The 22,550-nt window shown below is 38.7% G+C and overlaps 2 protein-coding genes across 2 annotated transcripts in view; one reads left to right on the forward strand and one right to left on the reverse strand.

The window, feature by feature from the left end:
* Window positions 1-1,802: 1,802 nt before the first annotated feature.
* pik3ip1 (phosphoinositide-3-kinase interacting protein 1) lies at window positions 1,803-15,619 on the forward strand. The gene is made up of 6 exons (XM_088335862.1): window positions 1,803-2,082; window positions 2,168-2,278; window positions 4,425-4,541; window positions 8,576-8,725; window positions 8,798-8,876; window positions 13,710-15,619. The coding sequence occupies exons 1-6, from the start codon at window positions 1,980-1,982 to the stop codon at window positions 13,918-13,920; spliced, it is 771 nt and encodes a 256-aa protein (XP_088191988.1). The 5' UTR covers window positions 1,803-1,979; the 3' UTR covers window positions 13,921-15,619.
* The window catches only part of limk2 (LIM domain kinase 2), a 44,518-nt gene continuing 37,582 nt past the window's right edge, over window positions 15,615-22,550 (reverse strand). Inside the window, exons 11-16 of the mRNA XM_088335861.1 lie at window positions 21,936-21,992; window positions 21,774-21,839; window positions 21,528-21,702; window positions 21,401-21,456; window positions 21,147-21,304; window positions 15,615-17,372 (exon numbers count right to left, since the gene is read on the reverse strand). Coding sequence (XP_088191987.1) covers window positions 17,156-17,372; window positions 21,147-21,304; window positions 21,401-21,456; window positions 21,528-21,702; window positions 21,774-21,839; window positions 21,936-21,992 — 729 coding nt within the window. The 3' untranslated portion in view covers window positions 15,615-17,155. The remainder of the gene's footprint in view (window positions 17,373-21,146; window positions 21,305-21,400; window positions 21,457-21,527; window positions 21,703-21,773; window positions 21,840-21,935; window positions 21,993-22,550) is intronic.

Raw genomic sequence — 22,550 nt, forward strand, 5'->3', positions numbered from 1 at the left:
CATCTCTCTTGGTTGTGCAGCGTTTCCGGCCACATTTTTCCCTTCCAACAGACTTTTTGTGGATATGCTTTGAAACTGCACTCTGTGAACAGCCTGCTCTTTGAGAAATTTCTTTTTGTGTCTTACCCTCCTGATGGAGGGTATCAATGATGGTCCTCTGGACAGCAGTCAGATCAGCAGTGATTTAGTTTACTGAACCAAGCTGAGTGTTTTTAAGGCTCAGGAAACCCTCGCAAGGTGTTTCGAGTTAATTAGATTATTCAGGTGATTAGTTGAATAGCCTACTTGTATACTTTTTCATGATATTCTAATATTTTGAGATAGGATTTTTGAGTTTTCTTAAGCTGTAAGCCAAATTCAGCAATATTCAAATAATAAAAGGCTTGAAATAGTTCAGTTGATGTGTAATGAATCCAGAATGTATGACATTTTTGTTTTTTTAATTGCATTACAGAAAATAAAGAACTTTATCACAATATTCTAATTTTCTGAGACAGTCCAGTAAATAATCGAGTGCAGGCTTATACAAATGAGACTAGACTGAACGATACTTGAGTTAAATGTCCCTGCCCTGCTTACTGTGGTTTAATTTCATGGGACAGTGTGTATGATTTGACCTCAAAATGTTGCTTGCTTTTTCTCCCTGCTCTCTAACTACTCTCTCGCCCTCTATCACTCTTTCTTTTTCTCTCTCTCTCTCTCTCACACATACTCTCATACCCTAAACAGACACCGCACAAAAAAACAGAAAAGCTCTTGCAAAAACACTACCTCATACAAACGTAAAATGGTACTCTTGTCTATGTTTCTTGCACATAATAATAATAATTTATAATAATAATTTCCTTGTATTGTCATTCTGTGTAACAATGTACACAGAACGAAATGTCGATTGCACCTGACCCGATGCAGCCGCAGCCAAGAGAGGGCGCCGCCGACCACTTTTTAAGTCTTAGGAATGACTCGGCCGGGGCGCGAACCCGAACCTCCCAGTCTCAAAGCGGGCGCCTTACATGTTGACTGCACTATGTTTACTGCTCACCTTGCACAATGTTGACTATTTTTTTTGCACTATGATGACTATTTTTTGCACCAAATGCATATGTTGACTATTTTTTGCACTATGATGACTATTTTTGCACTAAATGCATATTGCACAAACCCTTACGATACCAAACTGTATGTAACATCCTTTATACCGCCATTTCTTGTGTAAATCATAACTATAACCATATCCTCCTTTTTTATAACCTTATCTTCTCTGTTCCTTTGTCTTCTTGGTGTCTTTACCTCACTGTGAATGTTTGAAACTTGAGTGTCATGCCCAATTTCGTTGTCAAAATATGTTAACCCATTTTGTTACAATGACAATAAAGGTATATTCTATTCTATTCTCGTTCTTTATTTCTGTCTGTCTGTCTGTCCATCTGTTTCACCCTCTCTTATTCATTTTTTTCTTCTATCTCTTTTCTCTTTCGCTTTTTCTCCTTCTTGCTTTCTTTCCTTCTTTCTTTCTTTCATTTTTTCCTTCTTTCCTTCCTTCTTTTCTTCCTACTAGTCCGACCCTCGTGGGAGTTTTTTTTCTTCGACCATGTGGCCTCCGAGCTCAAATGAGTTTTCCACTCTCGTGGTTGAATTAAAAATACGACTCATCTCAGTAGTAACTGAGCGTGTTTTTTGTGTTTAACGAGGAAGATTTCTCCCGCTCTGCGGAAATTAATTCACCGTTCGTAAATTCGAAACCACGTAGGTCCGAACCGTCTCGTGGACGTATGTGCGAGGACCCGGAGGTGTGTTTTCCTTTTGCCGTTTCCCTCGTCATCACGCAGCTCCTCCTCCAGACTGTTTACAGGACAGAAGATCTCGTCTTTTGGCAAAAACAAGGGCCGAGGCTTTCAACGAGGGGAGCAGTGTGTCTGTCGCCCTCAGCACAGGCTCTTTCTTTTTTTCTTCTCTTAAAAACACAAACAGATTGAGCAATGAATCCCGTCCGTCATCGGTGCTGTATGTTTCTATATTTGCACGTTTTTCTCTTGAGTCCAGCCATCGTCGACAGCAGCGCTTTAAAAGCAGATCGCCAAGGTAAAACGCGTCTTGAGTTGTTTCTCTGCGTGTGTTTTTCTCCAAGAGATCCGATTTCAATCCCCTCTTCTCACGTGTTCTGCAGAGTGCATTGAATCCAATGGAGTGAGTTACAGAGGAGACAAGAAGATTTCCTCCTCGGGACTTACTTGTCTGAATTGGGACAACACTTCTACGCAATATGATCCAAACTCGGGTAAACAACACGTGCTGAATATCAATAGTTACAATAGTAAACTATTAATAATACAACGTCGTACCAAAGACTGAAATAAAACTCATGCAATGAAAACTTGAGCAATAATTTCAGATAATTGACCCTCAATTTAAGGAGCATATCCAATACAAGTCAAATTGAAGCACATTTTAAAACATGCCAGGTACAATATAAAAGCCAAACCTGCCTTTTCGCCCAACATTCAAAACACGAAGCATTACTTAGAAACCAAAGTATAGTGGGGCACAGATTAACCATGTCAGGACACCCAAAAAGGAGATCTTTTCCAGTGAGTCCTCATCAGTAACACGTTTCAAAGTATTAGTGGCACGGCCATGGTGCAACAGTCCAGTGTCTCTCATCCTTTAGAACAAAATATTAAAAACATGGCTGGTTTAAATGTTTGTTTTTAGCTCAAATTATAGTGTTAACTAAATTGACATTTTAACAGAAGGTAAAACGGGTTATTAATTTCGCTTAATAACTTTGCTGTAATTATTAATATAAATGGTTGAAAGGAAAATACGTAATATTTTGTGCCCCTTAGGGGATGGTGTAATCATAGTCTATTGTCTGTAATAGTGGTCTGTGCAGCCCTTTGAGACTCCTTGTGACAAAGGACTATACAAATGAGCATGACTTGACTTGACCTAGAGGTACTAAAGGTTTAATTCAGAAACAAAAAAAGATTTAAATCAGAGGGAAAACATGAATTATCATGCAATGTTGTTTTTAATAAATCATAAGTGAAGAAATGTGTATTTCTAATACCTAGTGGAATCCATTCCGAGTAGTCCGCCTTGTTTGTCTGGCATCTTTCTGCTTGCTGTGGCATTGGTTTTTGTTCGCATTAGACAAAAGTTCCTTCTAGTTGTCAACTAGTATGCACTAGGGCTTTAATAATAATACAGCTTAATGAAATACAAACAAATTATTTGGGTTAATGATTGGTTATTAATTTTGCTTTAACTATATTTTAACACGTTTTCAAGGTTTTACTAGGTTTTTAAATCTTCGTATTAATAAATTAACGCTGCATCCTCAGTACGGTCGCTGGGGTGTTGGAACCCATCCAGCTAGCTTCGGGCAGTGAGCAGGGGACACCCTGAACTGGTTGCCATCCAATCGCAGGGCAGCCAGAGACAGACACAACTCACTCGCTCATTCACACCTAGGGACAATTTGGACCGGCCATTTAACCTGACATGCATGTTTTTGGGATGTGGGAGGAAACCGGAGTGCCCAGGGTAAACCCACGCAAGCACAGGGAGAACATGCGAACTCCACACAGGAAGGTTCGATCTCATGACCTCAGAACTGTGCTGCACACGCACTAACCACTGCTCTGCCGTGCTGCCCAAAGTACTTAAAATGATCTAAAGTTATCTGCCAATATAAATAGAAGCAAAACGGTGTTATGATCATAATAAAAATAAGCAAATTTTGAGCAGATTTTTCACTTGATTTATTTTAGCAATGTTTGTTTACACATTATTCATTTGAATCAATAATTTTGCTGTTAATCTGGATTTTACTATATTTCTAACTTGTTTTACCATATTTTGTTTCTCTAGAAAAATAACACAAATACACTAAAACGTTCAACGAGCAAAAATGATCTGCTTCTGTCACAAAATCTAATCTCAGATGGTTGTTAGTTTCTTCGCCCAATGGAGGCAAAGACACTGAACGGTGGCAGGCTTTCTTTGCAATGATGAACTTTGCCAATTTCCTGCAGCACGCTAAACAAGGTCTCACGGCACTCTGGTTAAAAAACACTGAATAAGTCTAACTAGCCTTACTAGTTATATATATATACATACACACTCGGCGATAAAAGAGAACTACCTCCACCTCCTACTAGATGATCTAGTTTGCTAATGTTGCGAATCTATCAAGTCGGTTCTGTAATATTCTCAAATAGCTTTGCAAACGGCGTTGTTTGTCTTTCTAGTGTTACAACAGAAGCAGCAGCTGCTTTTTCTTGTCTTTGTCCCCATGGCGGCGTATTCATTGTTGTGTGAATGATTAATGAGTGCAGCGGCAAGCAGATAAGTGCACGTATGTGTGTCTGAGAGACATCTTCAGTAAAAGGCATGTGTTGTTTTGCTGTGTTCCGATGTAGGCGTGGGAGATCACAATTACTGCCGAAATCCCGATTCCGACAAGAGGCCTTGGTGCTACATTACAGGCCCTGATGGGACAGTCCAGAAGCAGTATTGTTCCATCCAGAAGTGCCAAGGTGACTTATTTTAACCAGGGTTGGGAGGGTTACTTCAACAATATTCGACTTGCTCACACCATCTTCATCCCAGCCTAAAGTTAAGCTGCCTGTGTGCCGCGTGCACGTATTTGTCTCTCTTGGATGTGCTCAAAAAAACTCTTATTTTTTAATCTTTTGGGGGGTTTGAGTTGGCATTTGTTTTTGAAAAAGTCATTTCTTATTTATATTGTTTTTTTTTATCCTAGAATAAATTGAAACAACCAACACAAACCCCTCCCCCCACCTTTCTTCACCAGCCCTCTGTGGCAGGAACACCGATGAAAAAAGTTAAATAAAAGCAGATAGGAGTGGTGAAAAAATAAAGAAAGGCTTTTTGAACTCAGTTGGGCATTGTAACACTTAATAGAGAAAATATTGAATTTGAAACTTTTAAGGACACTTTGAACTATGCAGCCCACTTTTAAAAATGTGATCTGTTACCTGTTGAAAAATCAGTCACATGATCCGGATACCATAATATAGCAGTAATGTAACTTGATGACTTTGAAATACTCCAAATAACAAATACGCTAATAGAGAAAAACTCATCCAAATATAAACAAAATGACTTAATGTTGTTCGCATGCTCGCATGTCGGTTTAAAATCAGGAGATGGTTTAATTGTAACCTGTGCAGTCTTTTGAGATATTTTGTGAGGGCTATACAAATAAATGTGATTTGACTTGAACAAGTATTGGATGAAGCCAAGGTCAGATTGTAGTACTACCAAAAGTGCTCAAATTTTAGCCCCATTGTATAGTTTATGAAGCAAAAATAAACCTTTCTCTTTCACATGGCAGACAAGATGACAAGAAATGCTTTTTAGTTCAAATTAGGAGCACATTAATACAGTAATCGTATAGTGAATTTTGAACATAAATTAACAGCAAATATGAAAAGAAAATAATCATTCAAATTTACTTATTGTCCCTAACGCATCAGTAGAGCACCAAAACACACATGTGTAAAGAGCCTCACCAAACTGCAAGCTTGCACCAATTGAACAAAACGAGTGCTACATTGAAGGAGAAATAAAATACAAACAATTTTCTTTTTACCTGCAACAAACATGTAATCTGTAAATCTGTGCAACATATATGGCCGTTACTACTATTTAAACAACTTGATTCTTTCTGTGTCTGTGATGTCAATGATTTAAATTATGATAGACACAATCGGCACAGCCCTGCGATTGGCTGGCAATTAGTTCAAGGTGTCCCCTGCCCACTGCCCGATGATTGCTGGGATGGGCTCCAGCACCCCCGCGACCCTACTGAGGATAAGCGGTGAAGCTAATGAGATGAGATGAGACAATCGGCACATTATGTATATGTAAATATACTTTTAACTAATCCTGCAAAGTAATCCTTATTTTAACCAACTATACCTTAAATGTATAGTTGCGTAACGCCGTTACATGTATTCCGTTACCCCCCCGAGCCTGCTTTTAACCTACTTTCTTCTAAAACTGGAAATCGCAGAAACATTCCCACCCCTTCATAGAAAACGTTTGCTCGATTTGTTTTGAGTGTTTAAAAGTGATTTATGCTCCACGTGATGACATTCTTGAGCAGCTTCCAAAATGTTTCCATTTCTGCTCATAAAAATCGGCAGCCCGTTTTAGTGTCCTTCCTTCCACCAATAGTTTGTTGCTTGCTCAAATCTCTAAAGAAGCTTGAGTGTGATTTCCCCTTTCTGATTCCTTCCTCGGACAAACAATAACAAAGGGACCGCAGTAATTTGTTTTTCTTGGTTATTTTGTACAAATTCAGTTGCCAGACTTGTTTTTCTTTTGGGCCACGCCTTACACCGTTCCTCATTGGAAAACTGAATTCTTTTCACCTTAGAGACAGAAGCTGATTGGCTGCTCACTTGATGATGTCACACAATTTCAAAGTCAAGTTTGCAAACAGCCCACTTGTGCCTGCAAAGGAAGTGACTGATATGGGAAAATTTTAACCTGCAGATGTAAAAGCAAAGCCTGCAATTTATATTGTAAGCCAAGCACTGTTAAAACTGTTCTTTCTCATAAAAAAACAAACAAAATAAACAATACAATTGACTGCGGTACTTGGCACTTGGAAGAGAAACTACCTTCATAAAACGTAGAACTAATACGTTTTCTTGATAATTATCACTTGAGGACAAGTAGGCTGACAACATTCAATTTGTTGGTGTGTATGTGACACATTTAGTTTTATAACTTCCTTTAACGTTACCCTAAACTGTACACAAGATAAAATCTGTCCCCACCATATTCCTACACAGTAGCAAAGTCATTTGGACAGGAACCATTTACTTTTTTACCTATTTGTTATCTAAATATATCTAATCTAAATATCGCTCTATCTCTCTGTGAAATTCTAAATCTATCTAAACCTAATCCAAATCTAATCTGTGTTTGTGTGTGTTTATATGTGTTTGTATCTGATTTATAGGCTGTGAAACGGCTGAACCAATTTTTGTGAAATTTTACTTAAGGCCCCGCTAGTGTCTTTAGCTAGGTTTTGCGTCAAAGCACCCGCAGTAAATACCAACAAAATGGATAAATATCGGCTTTTGTTTGGTCTGCTTTTGTGGGGTCTCTAAAGCTCTCTGGTTACCACACTGGGCACTGCAGCTCCCGACCTCCCACCACTCTAAGCAGCTGAATCCAATCTTCTAACGGAACCAATACCCATTGATGCAATTGTTTATTATGCACACGCTTCAACGACGTATGGAGGCTAGAAAGCAGCATAATGTTGAGGTCAAAGAAAGAATTGTGGTCAGTTAAGAAATTGATCATAGCAAAGTGTAACAAGTCCAAGTAGGTGGATTTATTTGAAGTGTGCGGACTGTAAATAATTATTATTGTGGCTCAAGCGCATGTTAAGTTAGTGATACGCAACACGAGTTGCCATGCTTTCTTTTTTGTCATTCCTTGTCGTACTTTTCGCTTAAAACTCAGCTAGATTGTTCTACATTTTACTCACACCCTTAAAAGGACATTGTATCTCATTTAGTGGCACCTTGTGGTTAAAAAAAATCATTTAAAAAAACACTATTGATTTGAATAATAAGCAAACCTACTGGTACATATAGATCATATAAACGTAGATTTCTCTTCAATACTCCTAGGTGGAAAAAATGTATTCATTTTACATAACATCAAGCTCACCTAGAGGTAGACATAATTGTTTGCCATCTTGCTTCTATGGGTACTCCCAAAAAACAAAAACCTTGTGAAAGGATGGCAAAAAATGAGAAGAGAAATTGTGTGATTTTATCACGCTCTGTAGTTTGTATTCTCCCTTATGCCTTTCAGCCCGTTTTCTTTTACAGTGGTCAAATATTACTCACTGTCCCTTTAATTTAGAATTGATAATGCATAAGTCCATTGATGTCAAACTCAGTTTAGCTTTGGGGCTGGATCAGTAAAACACTGTCAACTCCATCTTTGTTTTTCAGTGTGATGCTTTCATTCGGCCTACATAAGTAACCTACCCTACATATTATAATCACGGATGACAGGGGATCTTTATTTACAAATAACTGGGAAAAAAGATGTTAATGTCTGACACTGAATGTTTAAGCTGCTTTATCTTAAAACTTGAGTAAATGCAGTTTTACACCTGAACCAACTCTCCACACTAAACAAACTCAACACTGCCCTCTAGGAGCTGGATAAAGTATTTAGTTTGAATTGAATAAAAATAAAGTCATTATTTCAACAGAAATGACCTTGAGACCTGCTTCTCTTTGACATAAATTGATGGCCCTATGTTTGACATGTGTAACTTAGAAGTATCCACTGTTGCTACTTGACAATGAAATTGACACAGAGCATTCAATATCTCCCATGAAAGTGTCTACATGTATTGAAAAAATGTACCCTAGCTAATGGACAGAGATACAGTTACAGTGTTCGAAAGCAATCCATATTGACTAATTGCTGAGGCTAATGTGATGATACATTGGCAGGGTTCCAAGACGTAGTCATTAACGGGGAAGCTTCTTTCTTGCGCTTCCAGAGATTGCTTCCACCAAGGTAACAGAGTTGGAGTCAACGTCGTCGTCTTCTTCATCGGACGCTGCTCCGAAAGCAGGCTTGCAGCCAGTGATGGGAATCAGCCAGCGGGTCAAAACCGGACCAAAGAAGAAAAAGGATCTGGGCACCCTTGGTAAATATCCTGATAATCGACACTGTGATGTTTGAAGACTCTAACTCACAGTTGGCTATATGGCGTTTTCAGGCTACGCCCTCGGCATCGTCATGATGGCGGTCATCATCGTCCTCGGCGTGGGCATCACGCTCGGCTACTTCTACAAAAGGTTTGTGTCCGAGCTTGTGCGTCCAGGAACTTGTGCTTTGTGTACTTCAGTGTTTCCGTCTTGCGGTGGTTAACACATTCGCCTAACGTGTGAAAGGTCTCTGTTTGAGACTGGGTGGAAACATATGTTGGGCTGGTGAGGGATGGGCGCCACTAGGCTGTACTATCCCAAGACACACCCTGAGAAATGGTGCCCCTACGACCTTAGTGGTTAAGGGATCCCACCAACCAACCATACTCCAGTGACAGGCCGTCCATTTAACACCTAGGCCCTTGGTAGGCTGAATCAATCCAATCCTCAACAACTTTTTTTAATAACTGTAAGACATTTACTGCGGCTATAGTTGTGACACATATAGAAAAGGCATTAATAATAACCAGATAAAATTGCAATATTATTTAGGTATATAGCCGCATTTTACTCACCTAAAATCTTTTTCCTTTGTTCACAAAATCCATCCTCCTTTCTTTCTTGAAGAGGATTTCAATTACTCTGTCGCACAGATTTTATGCGTTTCAGTACCATCAACAAGTTCTTTTCTACTGCCATGACTGGTAATGCTGATAGTCGAGCCTGTCCTATTGTATATCTGACAACGTTTTTGTTTATTTTAGGGCTGAAATTTTCTGTTTGACAGAAGGAGTGGACACGGGACTAATGTGTTTTTATTCCATTTTTCTTCTTGATACTTTTGATACCTCCCCCTAGCCAATCATAGTTGTGAAACCGCTGACGTTTCGTTACACTTTTTAGTAGGTGCCTACTCGCCAATTCAGAATATGATGGCTAAAATAACACCTTTATTGTCACTTATTCTATTCCTCAGGGCCTCAGAGCTGATAGTGAAGGCCTCCATGTAGATTTCTGACCTTGGCAAGAAGTAATGACTGAAATGTGATAGGTTTACTGATTAAATATGAAAGCACACATCTGGAAGTAGCGCAACCAGGGTAGAAACAATAAAGTAATCCGACAGACAATTTGGAATTGATGAAGAAGTAGTCGTGGACAAAATATAATTAACATCACACGATTCAGATGTTTTTTAGTCCAGAAGAGAAGGCATTGCAAGCATGATGGCCCACCACTGGTATACTCACCGATTGAAATGTCCAAAACAAAAAACCATGTATTTAAAAAACGCCCAAGCTCTTTCACTACTACTTATCGTTGAACTCATAAATTAATGTTTTTTAATTCTGATTACTGATATTCAAAAGTGATGGGAATTCTGTAATTTTTTAGTGAACTAGCTCTTTTGGCGCTGCTTATTAAAAAGAGTTGACTATTTTGCTTCTCAAACAGATCTTCAGATTTCTTTGTTGCTTTAAAGCAGGGGTCCCCCAAAATTTTGAAGCTGGGACTGTGGGGAAAAGGTTGCCACAAAAAACATTTCTTATTAGTAGTACTTTATTTACTATTGTATGTGTTGTCATGGGTGGCACAGTGGATGGGTGGTTAGCAGATAATGGATCGTTGGATATATTGTCATTATATTTTGATCATTTTTGTCTGGCGTGCCGAATGAAAAAGCCTGACGGGCGGTTTGCCCGCCCCCGATCTCACAATATTTTCTGGTGTTCTGCAGTTGGTTACGAAATAAGAGAAACTCTTCTAGGTACTAGAGCAGCTGCTCGTCTTTGATTTGTGCTTCGGCACTGCCAGAGGCAATGGATCAAGTTGAAGGAGAGCAATTTTGTCCAGCTCCCTCCAGCCATTGTTAAATCAAACGCTAACTGTAAATGCCGGTTGTTGCCCAGGAGTCAGTTGCTATTGCACATTCCGCACTGACTGTGTCGCTGTGCATTTGCACGCGATGCCAAAAAGATACATTGTGGGGGATGGCAGGAAATGAAAAGTTTTTTTTAAGGAGTGTTTTTAGAAAAGGAAATCATTTTGAAAACACATGTAGGAGTTCCCTTTTGTTACCAGTGCTTCAAGCGTTACTGAAAAATACAAAAAAAAACAAACGGTCATTAGTTACTGTTACTAGTCACTTTATTTAAATCTATTAAATTTATCATTTATTATTTGCTTACTCCCCAGATACCTGACACCCAAAATTAATAGTTGCACTTGAAAGTAACTATCTAGTTACAAATTACCGTACATACTCATATTAAAGTCGAGCCCTTAAAACTGCTTTAAAATGGCCGCATGATAAAGAAGAAAATGTGTACAACAAGCAGTGGAAGCATTGAACCCATTATATGTATTGGCTTGTGAAATCTTGAAAGCTTGCAAACTAACACAACTGAGTTAGTCCATATCCATTTTTTTCTTTTACCGTAAAACCACTCGAATATTTCCATTGACATTGCTGGGTAATGCCCAATACTTTATCCCTTTTCTCCATGCATGGTGCATTACAAAGCTATTTTACAAAATAAAAGACCAAAATCCAGCACTTTTTAAAAAATCTGTAAATTATGTGCTCACGTTTGCCCCGTTGATTTCGCTCTTCCTGTTTGGGGAATTTGAACAACAATTAACAACAAAACACAAAAAGAAAATTATCAATCAGATTGACTAAATTACCCTGAACGCATAACTAGCGAGCAACTTTGCTGCCCAGTGCTGCAAACACACACTCACACACGTTATCAGCCTCACAAAACGGCAGGTTTGAGCCAATTCAAAAAAATAAGTGGTTTATTGAAGGACACATAAAATCCAGACAAAAAGAAAAGCAACACACTATGACAAACAAGCAGAGGTGGATAAGGTGAGATTAATAAGGAGAAAATTGTTACATCATGGATTTTACATCAAGCGACCTCATAGCCATTGCTTTTGCTCTCAAAGACTTGTAGAAATGAGCACATACGCAAAGAACCTGGCTAGCACATGCGCCTCACATTCAGTTTTTTTGTTCCGTAAAGTCAAGTCACGTTTATTTGTATTGCCTTTAATCACAAGAAGTGTCAAAAGGCTGTTCAGACAATAATGAGTCCATTTTTGTTTTGCATTATACACACACTTGCGTTTTTGTTAATGGAATAGTTCATTTTTGTGAATTTGAGTGTGAATGGCAGCTAGTAATGCTTCATAATCAAATAGGTCGAAAATGAATGGACAAATACGATGATTACAACAGCAGTTGTCTCATTTGGGTTCTGATCAGAACAAATGCAGTCCTGGCTCAGCCTCCCAATAGATGAGTCATGCCAGCTTCACCCGGTCGCCATCTGCCGCTCCTTCCGCTCAAGGCACGTCACTGCAGTTTATCTTTGGCTTACGAACAGACTCCATTCTGCCCAGGGCAGCGCACCAATTTAATGGAACGGTTATGAAAGTCGGCGCTGATTTTTCATTTCCCATAACATTTTTCCCTGAGCACTATTAGATTCCTAAAGAGTTTTCATTTAAAACAGCAAAGCCATTTTGTTTGAAGGATTATGTTCGCCATCTGTCTGTCCATCCCTCTGTCCATTCTCCATCCATCCATTCAGCAATCTGTTTATCCATCCATCCAATCCAGCCAGCCAGAAATGTGTCCATCCATTCATTCAGAAATATGTCTATCCACCCATGGATTCAGCAATCTTTACACCCAACCATCCATGCAGTAATCTGTCCATCCATCCAGCCAGCCAGCCAGCAATGTGTCCATCCATCCATTCAGCAATCTGTCCGTCCATCCATCTATCCACCCATTCAGCAATCTGTTTATCCATCTATCCAGCAATGTATCCATCCATCCAGCCATCAATGTGTCCATCCATTCATTCAGAAATATGTCCATCCATCCATGGATTCAGCAATCTTTCCACCCAACCATCCATGCAGTAATATGTCTATCCATTCATTCAGCAATCAATCCATCCAGCCATACTTCCATTGATTCATCAGGGACTGCATTTAGCTTGTGCTACCTGGGAAGCAACTGTTTTTAGCTTGCTGGATTGCTAGCTATCCTAGCTAGATTAGGAAGCTACTGTAAATGAACTACATAAAATAATCCTATCACAAACCGGTATTATATTGCTTGATTTTCTTTATTGTATTCTGTTTCCTTAAGCACTTTGAAAATGCCCCACTCCAACAATTACCGATAATATACATCAATTTAGAAATCACCATAAAAATCTATAAAACTTATTTATCAAAAGCTTTTTCCCCAGCTTGCGATTTTCCAACATTACTCCAAATCACTCCTGCTAGAATTTTTACATTAAATGAGAAATTATGATAGTTTACAAAATACAATGTGAGTTTATGTTCCTACTATCTTTTAGTTGAAAATCATGGTAACACTGGCTATGATTTTATTTCTTTGAAAACTTTTCCATTAACAGTCACATTGGTGGAAGTGTGACAAATTGACAAATCAGTTTGGTACAAGGGATCTACTGTATTGTGATTATAAAGAAGAAAAAGGCCATTAATCCAGTCTAAGTTCCCCTCCAAAGTTAAGCCAAGGTATGACCTTCTAACAAGGTGCATTATAGAAACATGCAGTATTCAAACAGCTACGTATATTGCAAAGTATCTGACCTATTTTACATCATATATATATATATATATATACACCTTATAGTGCAATATTATATATAATATTGCACTATAAACTGTTCTTTCATGTGTTGCATGTGTTTTTACTACACAGTGTTCTGTTGACCTTGTTATTCACTGCTAGTTGCAGAAAAGGTTAAACCAAGTACTTTGAATATTTTATGAAAACTTGCTTATGAAGCGTCATAGTGCTGTTTTTGAATTGAGTTCAGTTTTCTGGCATCATTGAGAAATCCTATTTTACAATACCGAAGGATTCACTGTTTGCTTAGCCGCACTCCATTGGGCTCAATCTAACGGTCGCATGTTTTGACGCAGGGGCCGTGACATGAAGAAGCAGCACGAGCAGCGAGTCTACGAGCGCGAAATGCAGAGGATCACGCTTCCCCTCTCAGCCTTCTCCAATCCGACCTGCGAGCTGGTCGACGAGAACGCCATTGTGGTGACGGCCGAGACCGAGACCAGCCCGGTACCAGAGGAGGGCGCCGATCTCCTAATGGGCCAGCAGGCGGGCACACCTGGAGCATGAGTCTTAGAAACTAACTTTCAATCTAATGGACCAAAAATGCCTTTTAGGGGTTAGTAAGGTGTTTGAGCTCATGAAACTACATCCTCTATTTGTTTTGCTAACTGACCCAAAAAAGGAGGTTCTTCCGAAAAGGAGGCATTCAATGTGCATTTTGTTATGTTTAATAACCGAAAAGTAAGCTAGCTGGCTGCCTGTTAGAGAAGTCTGAAATGTGGCCAAGCATGGGTTCATATTGTTCATACACAAAAATTTAGCACTCTTAATGATGACCATGTGATGTGCTTTGACCCGCTGGCTGTGCCGAGGGATACCATTGTATTTATTGTAAATAGATTTGTACAAAGATGTGTAAAAATAAACATCCTCCTTTCAGGCAGGATGAGTGTAAAATCCCATAAAAAAAGCACTTCCCCATCCACAAATGCGTTTGCATGGTACTCTACTTGGGAATGTACACTACCGTTCAAAAGTTTGGGTCCACGAAGAAGTCACACTTTTCTTTATGAAACAAGTAGTCAAATATCCGCATTCTTTTGCCCATAGCATTCTTTGTTTTCTTGGCCAGTATGTTTTCCTCCTATCCCACTCTGCCTTGAAGGTCAGCATCTTTGGATGGCCTCTTCATTGTAGATATTGACACTGTTTTGGGGAATTATTTAACCAAGCTTCTCGTTGAAGACCTTTAAGGTGTCTATTTATCAAACTACAGACTCGTCCTCTCGTTTGTTTCAGCACCAGAACTCTAACCTCTTTCCTGTTTGTGCTGTGGAGTAGTACACATTGCTGTGGGAGATCTTCAGTTTCTTGGCAATTTCTTGCCTACCCTTCTGTTTCTTAGAACAAGAATAGACTGTAGCCTTTTACATGAAAGTTATCTTTTCCTGCCAGTTCTGAAAGATTAATCACAGACATGAATATGATGCTTCAGATACTAAACTAGCACAAAGTAAGGTTAGTTTTATAGCTTCGCTAACCAGATAAACTGCTCTCAGTTGAGCTAAAATTAATGCACAAGTGGTTTCTAATCATCCATTATCCTTTTAATGCAATTAGCAAACACAATGTACAATTAGAACACTGGAGTGCTTGTTGTTGGTAACAGGCCTGTGTAGATATTGCAGGAAAAAGACATTTGTGGCTAAAATACTATCTGCCATATTAGCAAAGTAGGTGTATTTCTGATCACTTCAAATGTTATCTTTGTTGAAAAAAAAGTTAAAAATTTTAAGATTAAGGACATTTCTAAGGGACCCCGAACTTTTGAGTAGTGTACCTTTGAGAAAGACGTGCTTTCGTTCCACAGGTTAAGGAGTGACAGGGAAAATGTTTCTCTCAGGAAGCATGAGGAGCAGTAGAGTTGATCCTCTGGATGACATAACACTGCCCGCAGCGCGTACATCAGGCATGGCGGCGAAACATAAAAGTTCCTCCTTTGAAAAGCGCGCAGGGCCGCTGCAAGGGCCCGCTTGGCATTTGGCTTGTATTGTTTGTGACATAAACACAGCTAGTTAAGTTCAACCCTGCATGCCTTTTTTTTTCTCCGTGTCCTTAACACGCCATGTCTGCAACATCACTGGAGTTTATGATTGCTGTTTATTTTGTCCACTTGTCTTTATATGCCACCGTAAATGCAATTGCCATATAGTGTTTGTATTTGACTGTCTGCTTTTAAGAGACAAATAAAAAAAGAGAGAGAAAATTGGAATGTTTAATTTTACACTTATGAATTCAGACTGATGGGCAGATTACAAAACACATTTGAGCATCCCTCTGGTTATCCTGTAGTAGGACGACATATAGTTGATAAAAAAAACGTCAGAAATACCCCCCAAAAAGCAAAGATTGGATACCTTTCACCATTTATAAATACGCAGAGAAATAAGTCACCCGAAAATCACATTTAACACGAACGACCTCCAACAAGTGCATAAATTGATATCAGGCATCACAGTATGTCAACCCTCAAAATAAACCAAAACAATAAAAAAATAGGTGCTATTGTCCAAATTATTTATATCAGTATAAAAATTAACATTATGTTCATTGTTTTCAAGGCCTTGCGCACTGAAAAGAAAATCAAAATACATCAATGTACATATTTTGGTCAAATTGGTGTGCTTAATTTTAGACACTCATGAATTATAGCCTGTAAAAAAAAGATGGCTATAAATTGTTTTTAAAATAAGTTCAACTGGAAGTTTTGTGAGAATTGTTACTGCTATATTAGCATTTGTTTGAAAAACAAAAACAAAATAACCTTAATAATTCAATTAAATATATCCTGTTTAATTCAAAACAAATTCATCAAAAGAACGAGTTATCAACGATTTAAAACTATTTTCATATAAGAGCACCAGATTTTTTCACCAGTGATCGTTTTTGTCACGGTGTGTAAATCGAAAATACTTCTAATATAATAAAACATTCCTGACAAGAAGTGATATTGCTATTGTAGTGCTAGTCATAATTAGCCATTTAGAAAAAAAATAATTGATTTGTCAACCTACAAATAGGAAAATGAGGGTTTTATTTCAAGTCGCACTACTATTAAATATTAATGGTAACAGTTATCAGCATTGACGCTACCAAAAGAGCTAATTGAATCAACAGCCACAGTGAATTGAAATGTCTAAAATCTGAACGTTGCCATTGACAAAATACCTCACATTGAGCTAAATATACAATATCTACATTTGAACCGTGAAAACAACAACTCAATCCAGTTTTTCTGCACAAGATTATATCGTCATAAAAAGGAAGCCCTTTTGTGTGGGAACACATGACCTAAATGACGGCTAAGTGACAAAGCACGAGTGAAAAGTGAAAAACTGCTACAAAAAAAGTGCAAAAATCTAACAAACACAACCTTGAATTTCACTATGAGCTGTGAATTCAAAACAGTGGCCCAAGTGTGAGTTTGATTCCAGCATTTTACCTCATTGCGTGAATAAGGCAGTGGACGGAGGGAGCCCTCTGCTGGCCAAATACTAATTTTCACCCATCGCCCATGTAGTGGCGAGGTTTGTGTTTGTAACCAGACCACAGCAGGTTGGATTGTAAACATGAGAAGACCGCTTTGTGTGCATTGAATCAAAAGCGGCAACTGAAATGCATCCGCTACTCGCACTTTTAACCCTGCAAGCTCCATCCACTTTTCTTCCATGGCAGTTTTTTTGCGTCGCGATTGTTGATGTCGCAAGTCGGCAGCTGCCGCATGGCTAGAAGAGTGCGGCCTCTAAGTGCCGATGCCTGACATGCTGGAATGGTCCGGGGAGGCTGGTTTTGGGTCTGGTGGCTCATCTGGGCTCGGCGCTGGGGAAGAGCAGTCTTTGGGCCAGTGGAGTCGACTCAAGCTCTGGTGGAGTTCGTCTAACTCGGATGGGAGAGGGATGCCTAGCTCCTGGTTGAGGGAAAGAGCTTTGAAGCAGTCTTCTAGTTTCTGGAAAGGCGGACTGCAACCACAAGGGCATATGGGTTAGAGCAAGGGGTGGGCAAACATTTTGAGTCACGAGACACATTGGTTGGAAAACATTCGCATAGGGGCGGAGGAAAAAGAATTGCTGATTAGTGTATTCATCTTTTGAGAGTCGAACATCTGTTACCTCTGCAAAGCATGAGGAAACTTGGACAAGGTATGTTTCATAGTCTATTTGTTCATAAAGGGACCATTTCATCCAACTGGTTTTGAAACACTAAAAATATACAAATACAGACGCTCCCCAGCTCAAAACCATTTGACTTACGATCAATGGTAGATACGAAACTTTTGTCCGGGATGACGAAAAATAACCAGCCATTGCTGTAGGTTAGATTTTGTATTGCGTGTTCCTTTTACCGAGTACAGGACAGTACTGTAGAGCTTCTTTCCACCGCTACCGGCGTGTAGCGCTTTGAGAGGAAAAAAAATCAGCTTCCACTTCCTAGTTTGTGTGTAAACAGACTATACTGTCGATACTATGTCTATACTATCTCCTGAGGCACTAAGAACTTTGACATTTTTATTTTTTAATATCTCGTGCACCAATTCAATATGGTTGTTGTAAAGTGTAAAGAGGTGAGCCGTTTCTTTTGAAACGAAAGTGGAATAAGAAAGCTTGATGCGGTTGAGAAAATGGTTGGATCACTTTTTTCTGGCCACTAACACGGAGGTGGACCTCTTGAAGCCCATCTTCCAAAAGTAACTTTAACATCGCTTTATTTATCTTTATTTTATTTATCTATTATTTTATGAAATGTTATTTTTTTAGTACAAAACAATACAGGTTACTTATACAAGCCTTAAACATACTTATATAAATGTCAATAGACAAAATATAGCACTGAAGCAACTTACGAACAAATTCAACTTACCAACGATCATCCAGAACCTATATCGTTCAAAAGTAGGGCCACGTCTGTAAATATATTTACTGTATTTACAAAAGTAAAAGCAAATTGAAATCTTCCTTTTTAAGCACTAAATTTGATCATTTTGTATTGATAAACATAATGCAATAGGGCTACTTAAGGTGTGTTTTATGGTATGAAATGTAAAAAAGCAAGTACAGAAAAATACAGCCAGCTATTAGAATGTTGGCCATGAGCGGAAAGATAAATATAGTTTTAATGGGTGCACACAAGAGGGACACAGGATAAAAAATACACCTAAATAATGACAACATTTTTACTAGTAGGATTTTTTTGTTAAGCAAAAATGTTGCATTGAATCTTAAATCACAAATGTAAACGACTGATTTAATGACTTAAAAGGATTATCCAGCTTTTTGGGGGGATGAAAATGGTTACCTGAATTTTGGACCTTCGCTGTTTTATTTCATACATATCATAGATAGGAGCTAAAGATTCTTTAATCTTCTGTAAAAAACACCTAGGCATTATTTTTAATTCTGTATTCTTTAATTCAGGTGCAATAGTTTGCCTTAAACAGCACGTCCATGACTAATATTTCATGTAAAATAACATTAGGATGGCCTTTTCCTCAATTGTTCTCTAGTTGATAAATGGTAGTCAGCGAATACAGCTTTGGGAGAGGAGCTTTAGCGACATCCAGTGGACATATTTAAAACAGCAGGTCATTGTTTGACATGATAGGGTCTCTTGTTTGTTTTTTGCTTCTCTAAGCTTTGTCTCGTCGGCTGAATAAATCCATTGGTGTGTCTGATCCTGATCAGGCCCGTGAGCTGTAGTTTGCCGACCACTTTTTGGGGAATTTTCTAGGAAAATAAATATTACATTGAAATTCATGACAACAGTACATGGCCTAATATAATATCTAGAGTAGACTATACTCTTGACGAAAAATATTTAAATTTAGTGCTTTTTGTGAGCTGCAAAATATTGCCCAATGTTATCTTGGGAAAAAACAACAACCAAAAATGCAATTTTTCAGTCTATTTGCTTACTCAATTGATCAGCCAAGTAACTAAAATGTTCCATATCAGTAGAAGTTAGCATTTACCTTTTTCTTTTTATATACTAATAATCTGATTTTATGGTAGTACAGGGAATTATATCTGATAACTTGTTTTGTTTCATGAAACCCACACAAACATTTTCACTTAAAGGGACCGTGTGTATTATTTAGCACATCCTTGCCGTAAAAAAATACTGATTTAAATAATAAGCAAACATACAGGAACCATTATATATAAAGTCATTTTCTTTAAATACTTATAGGTCGAGATATTAGCATTTCTTTTACAAGTACCCCAAATAATTTAAAAAGTTTGGGCAAAAAATAAGAACTAACAGCGTGTGTTTTGGTCTATTTGAGTCTCTGTAGTTTGCGTTCTTCTTTGTGCACTGGTTTTTTGTTGCACTTTTCAACACAGTGACATCTAGCGGTCATATAATACACACAGACCCCTTTAAAGAAAGCGGTCTAAGAATTAAGGCATATTGTCACTGCCACGTGATAAACATCTTAAAACATTATTTTTATATTTTCGGGAGGATGAAAAGAAACCCTGTTATTCCTCATTTAATGTTGGAAATATTTATGTTAAAGCAAATATACATTAAAACAGATTCGGAAAACCATTACCATATTCTCCGCACAATAAGGCGCACCTAAAAGCCTTTTGTTTTTTCAAAAACTGACCATGCGCCTTATAATACAGTGCACCTTATATATGGATCAATATTAGGTCACAAGGTCTCGCAACTAAGGCAAGCAGCCGACGATTACATTTTCCCCCGTAGGACAAGTAGTCCGCCGTGTATGTTGGGATATATATACCGGCGTTTCATTTCCCAACCAATGTGTCAATCATCATTTGAATCGGTCACTATTGATAAAGTTATTCGGACGTAAAGGTGGCGGGTCCTTTTTAGCATTCACAGGCTCGCATAGGCTAAAGCGGGGCAAAACAAAGCTTGCAATTGCCTGAAAAAGATGTGAATCACACGTTAGGTTGCTCTACGGCCTGGAGAAAACATTTTTTACTACTGTATTTGTAAACAGGAAGTATGGGGCTAAACAGACAGCTAGCAACAAGTAGCGTCCACTGATGCTTCTCGGGGGATTTTTTTTTATTTTTAATTGTCAGAATTATTGCGTGTTTTGGAGTATGTAAATATTTTACACGTTTGGATTTACTACACTCACAGATGTAAGAGGACCATGGTTATGTCTTATTATTGAATGTGATGGCTGCAAGACTACTTTGGTGAGCTACCCCGGCTTTATATCTTGTTTTAGAATGATCTTAAAGTTTCTGTGATGAGCCTATTTTTCAATTCAATGCAATTCAAAGTGTTTATTGTCATATACACAGTAAAGAACCATATTTCCCTGCACAATGAAATTCTTACTTTGCTGTCCACACAGTTGCCAGCGAAAAAGAAATGAGAAACTAAGAAATGTTTGGCATTTCTTGAATCCCTAGAGTTTAACCTTCCTAATGATATGTGGAAGGACGCATTTGAGTGATTGGTGACATCGTACAGACACCGTGTCCATACGTGTCTGAGACACGTATTTGCTTCTTTTGCGAGCTGTCAGAATGTTCAGGGGTTAATAAGTTTGACTGAACTATCTGACTCTCTTGTTGACGTTCCTACTGTAGCGCCTTATAGTCCGGTACGCCTTTTGTATGGAAAATACAAGACAATAAAAACTATATTTTGGAAATGAACAAATGAAAACACATTTTGAGGATATACATTTTTTTCCATATGGGGGCAACGGTATCTTATCGGTTTCTTCTCGATTTCTGATCACTCACCGATTGTCTGGCGTGAGGTCGCAGCACGCCACGGCCAGCGGAAAGAACGCCGGCGGGCAATCTTCAGGGAGGAATTTCTCCACAAACTTTCCCACATTCAGACCAAAGTCCAGAGTTCTAGGGAGGCATTCTGGATCTGCGTAGACCTTTCCGATGATCTGGATCACACACAACAGATGGGTGAGCGATGGTCAGTATTTGACCCCCAAAAAATGCAGCTTGGGGTCTTTTTCAACTAGGTTTCAGTTCCTCACCTCACAAAGAACAATCCCAAAGGAGAAAATGTCAACCTTTTCATCGTAGCGTTTTCCTGGGATACAATCAAATGCAATTAAAGAAAGTTTCTTATGTTTGTCACCCGCAGTTGATATTACAACTTACCGTTAAGCATCTCCGGGGCCATCCAGTAGGGGTTCCCAACAACCGTGTACCTCTTTTTCCGATCAGTACGTCGGAGCAGCCTCTTTTTGGTGGAGGCCTTTTCGGGCGACGGTTTCACCTTCTCTTCCACAATGAGTCGAGACAGTCCGAAATCGGCGACCACCACAGTGTTGTCCTGTTGAAAGATAAGTTTGCCGGAAGACGTCAAAGACAAAACAGATTCGTTTTTGGGATTGCCGCACTCACCAGTTTCACCAGGCAGTTATGAGAGTTGAGGTCTCGGTGTATGATGCTCATAGAATGAAGGTAGGACTGAAACAGAGGGAAATAGGAAATAACACTTATATTTTAATGTTTAAATGAAAAAAATATTCTCATTGGAGAGCAATCCACAGAGCCCCTCCTCACCATTCCAGATGCGATGCTGTTTGCAAAGCTAACTCTTTGCTCCCATGGAAACGGATCCTGTTAGAAACAAAATGAAGACCGGTGGGCAATCAATGACATCATCAGAATGGTATTTTTGCCATCACAGAAAATTCTTAAATGGAACATTCATAAAAAAACAATTACGATTTTAACAGTGATTGGTTTACATCAAACCCAAATTATCCACCCTCCCTCTGTTCTTTTCTCATTCGTGGAAAATGTTAAAACTAATCTCAGGTTTGTTGGTTACAGTTCCTTTCTTTGTGTGTCTTTGATGATTGTAGGGTTGTGTTGGTAACAAAACAAATTTTGCATGGACTTGCCCCCTCATAATTATCTGACTTAAATTCCCTCTTTTTTCTTGCTCTGAGTCTTGGCTCGGAAAATGCTGGTCTACTAGTGGTTCCAAGAGCAAAGAAGAAATCCGCAAGTTCAAGAGCGTTCTCTATTCGGATCCCAATGCTGTGAAATATTTTGAGATACGATCTGCAACCTCAGTGGAAGTGTTTATATCCAGGCACACGTATATTCTTTAGTTTATGAGTAATCTTAACCTCATACTCTTGTCCATTATGGAGGACGAGTGTGACTCAT

The sequence above is a fragment of the Urocampus carinirostris genome, chromosome 5, assembly GCF_059441175.1.
Source record: "Urocampus carinirostris isolate Australia breed hairy pipefish chromosome 5, RoL_Ucar_1.0, whole genome shotgun sequence".
NCBI classification, from domain to species: Eukaryota; Metazoa; Chordata; class Actinopteri; order Syngnathiformes; family Syngnathidae; genus Urocampus; species Urocampus carinirostris.

Bases quoted from the DNA above. Each gene is read 5' to 3' on its own strand.
- pik3ip1 (XM_088335862.1), top strand. From the start codon at position 1,980: ATGAATCCCGTCCGTCATCGGTGCTGTATGTTTCTATATTTGCACGTT. The intron at 2,279-4,424 runs GTAAACAACACG...GTTCCGATGTAG, and splicing joins GCAATATGATCCAAACTCGG to GCGTGGGAGATCACAATTAC. The intron at 8,726-8,797 runs GTAAATATCCTG...TGGCGTTTTCAG, and splicing joins AAAGGATCTGGGCACCCTTG to GCTACGCCCTCGGCATCGTC.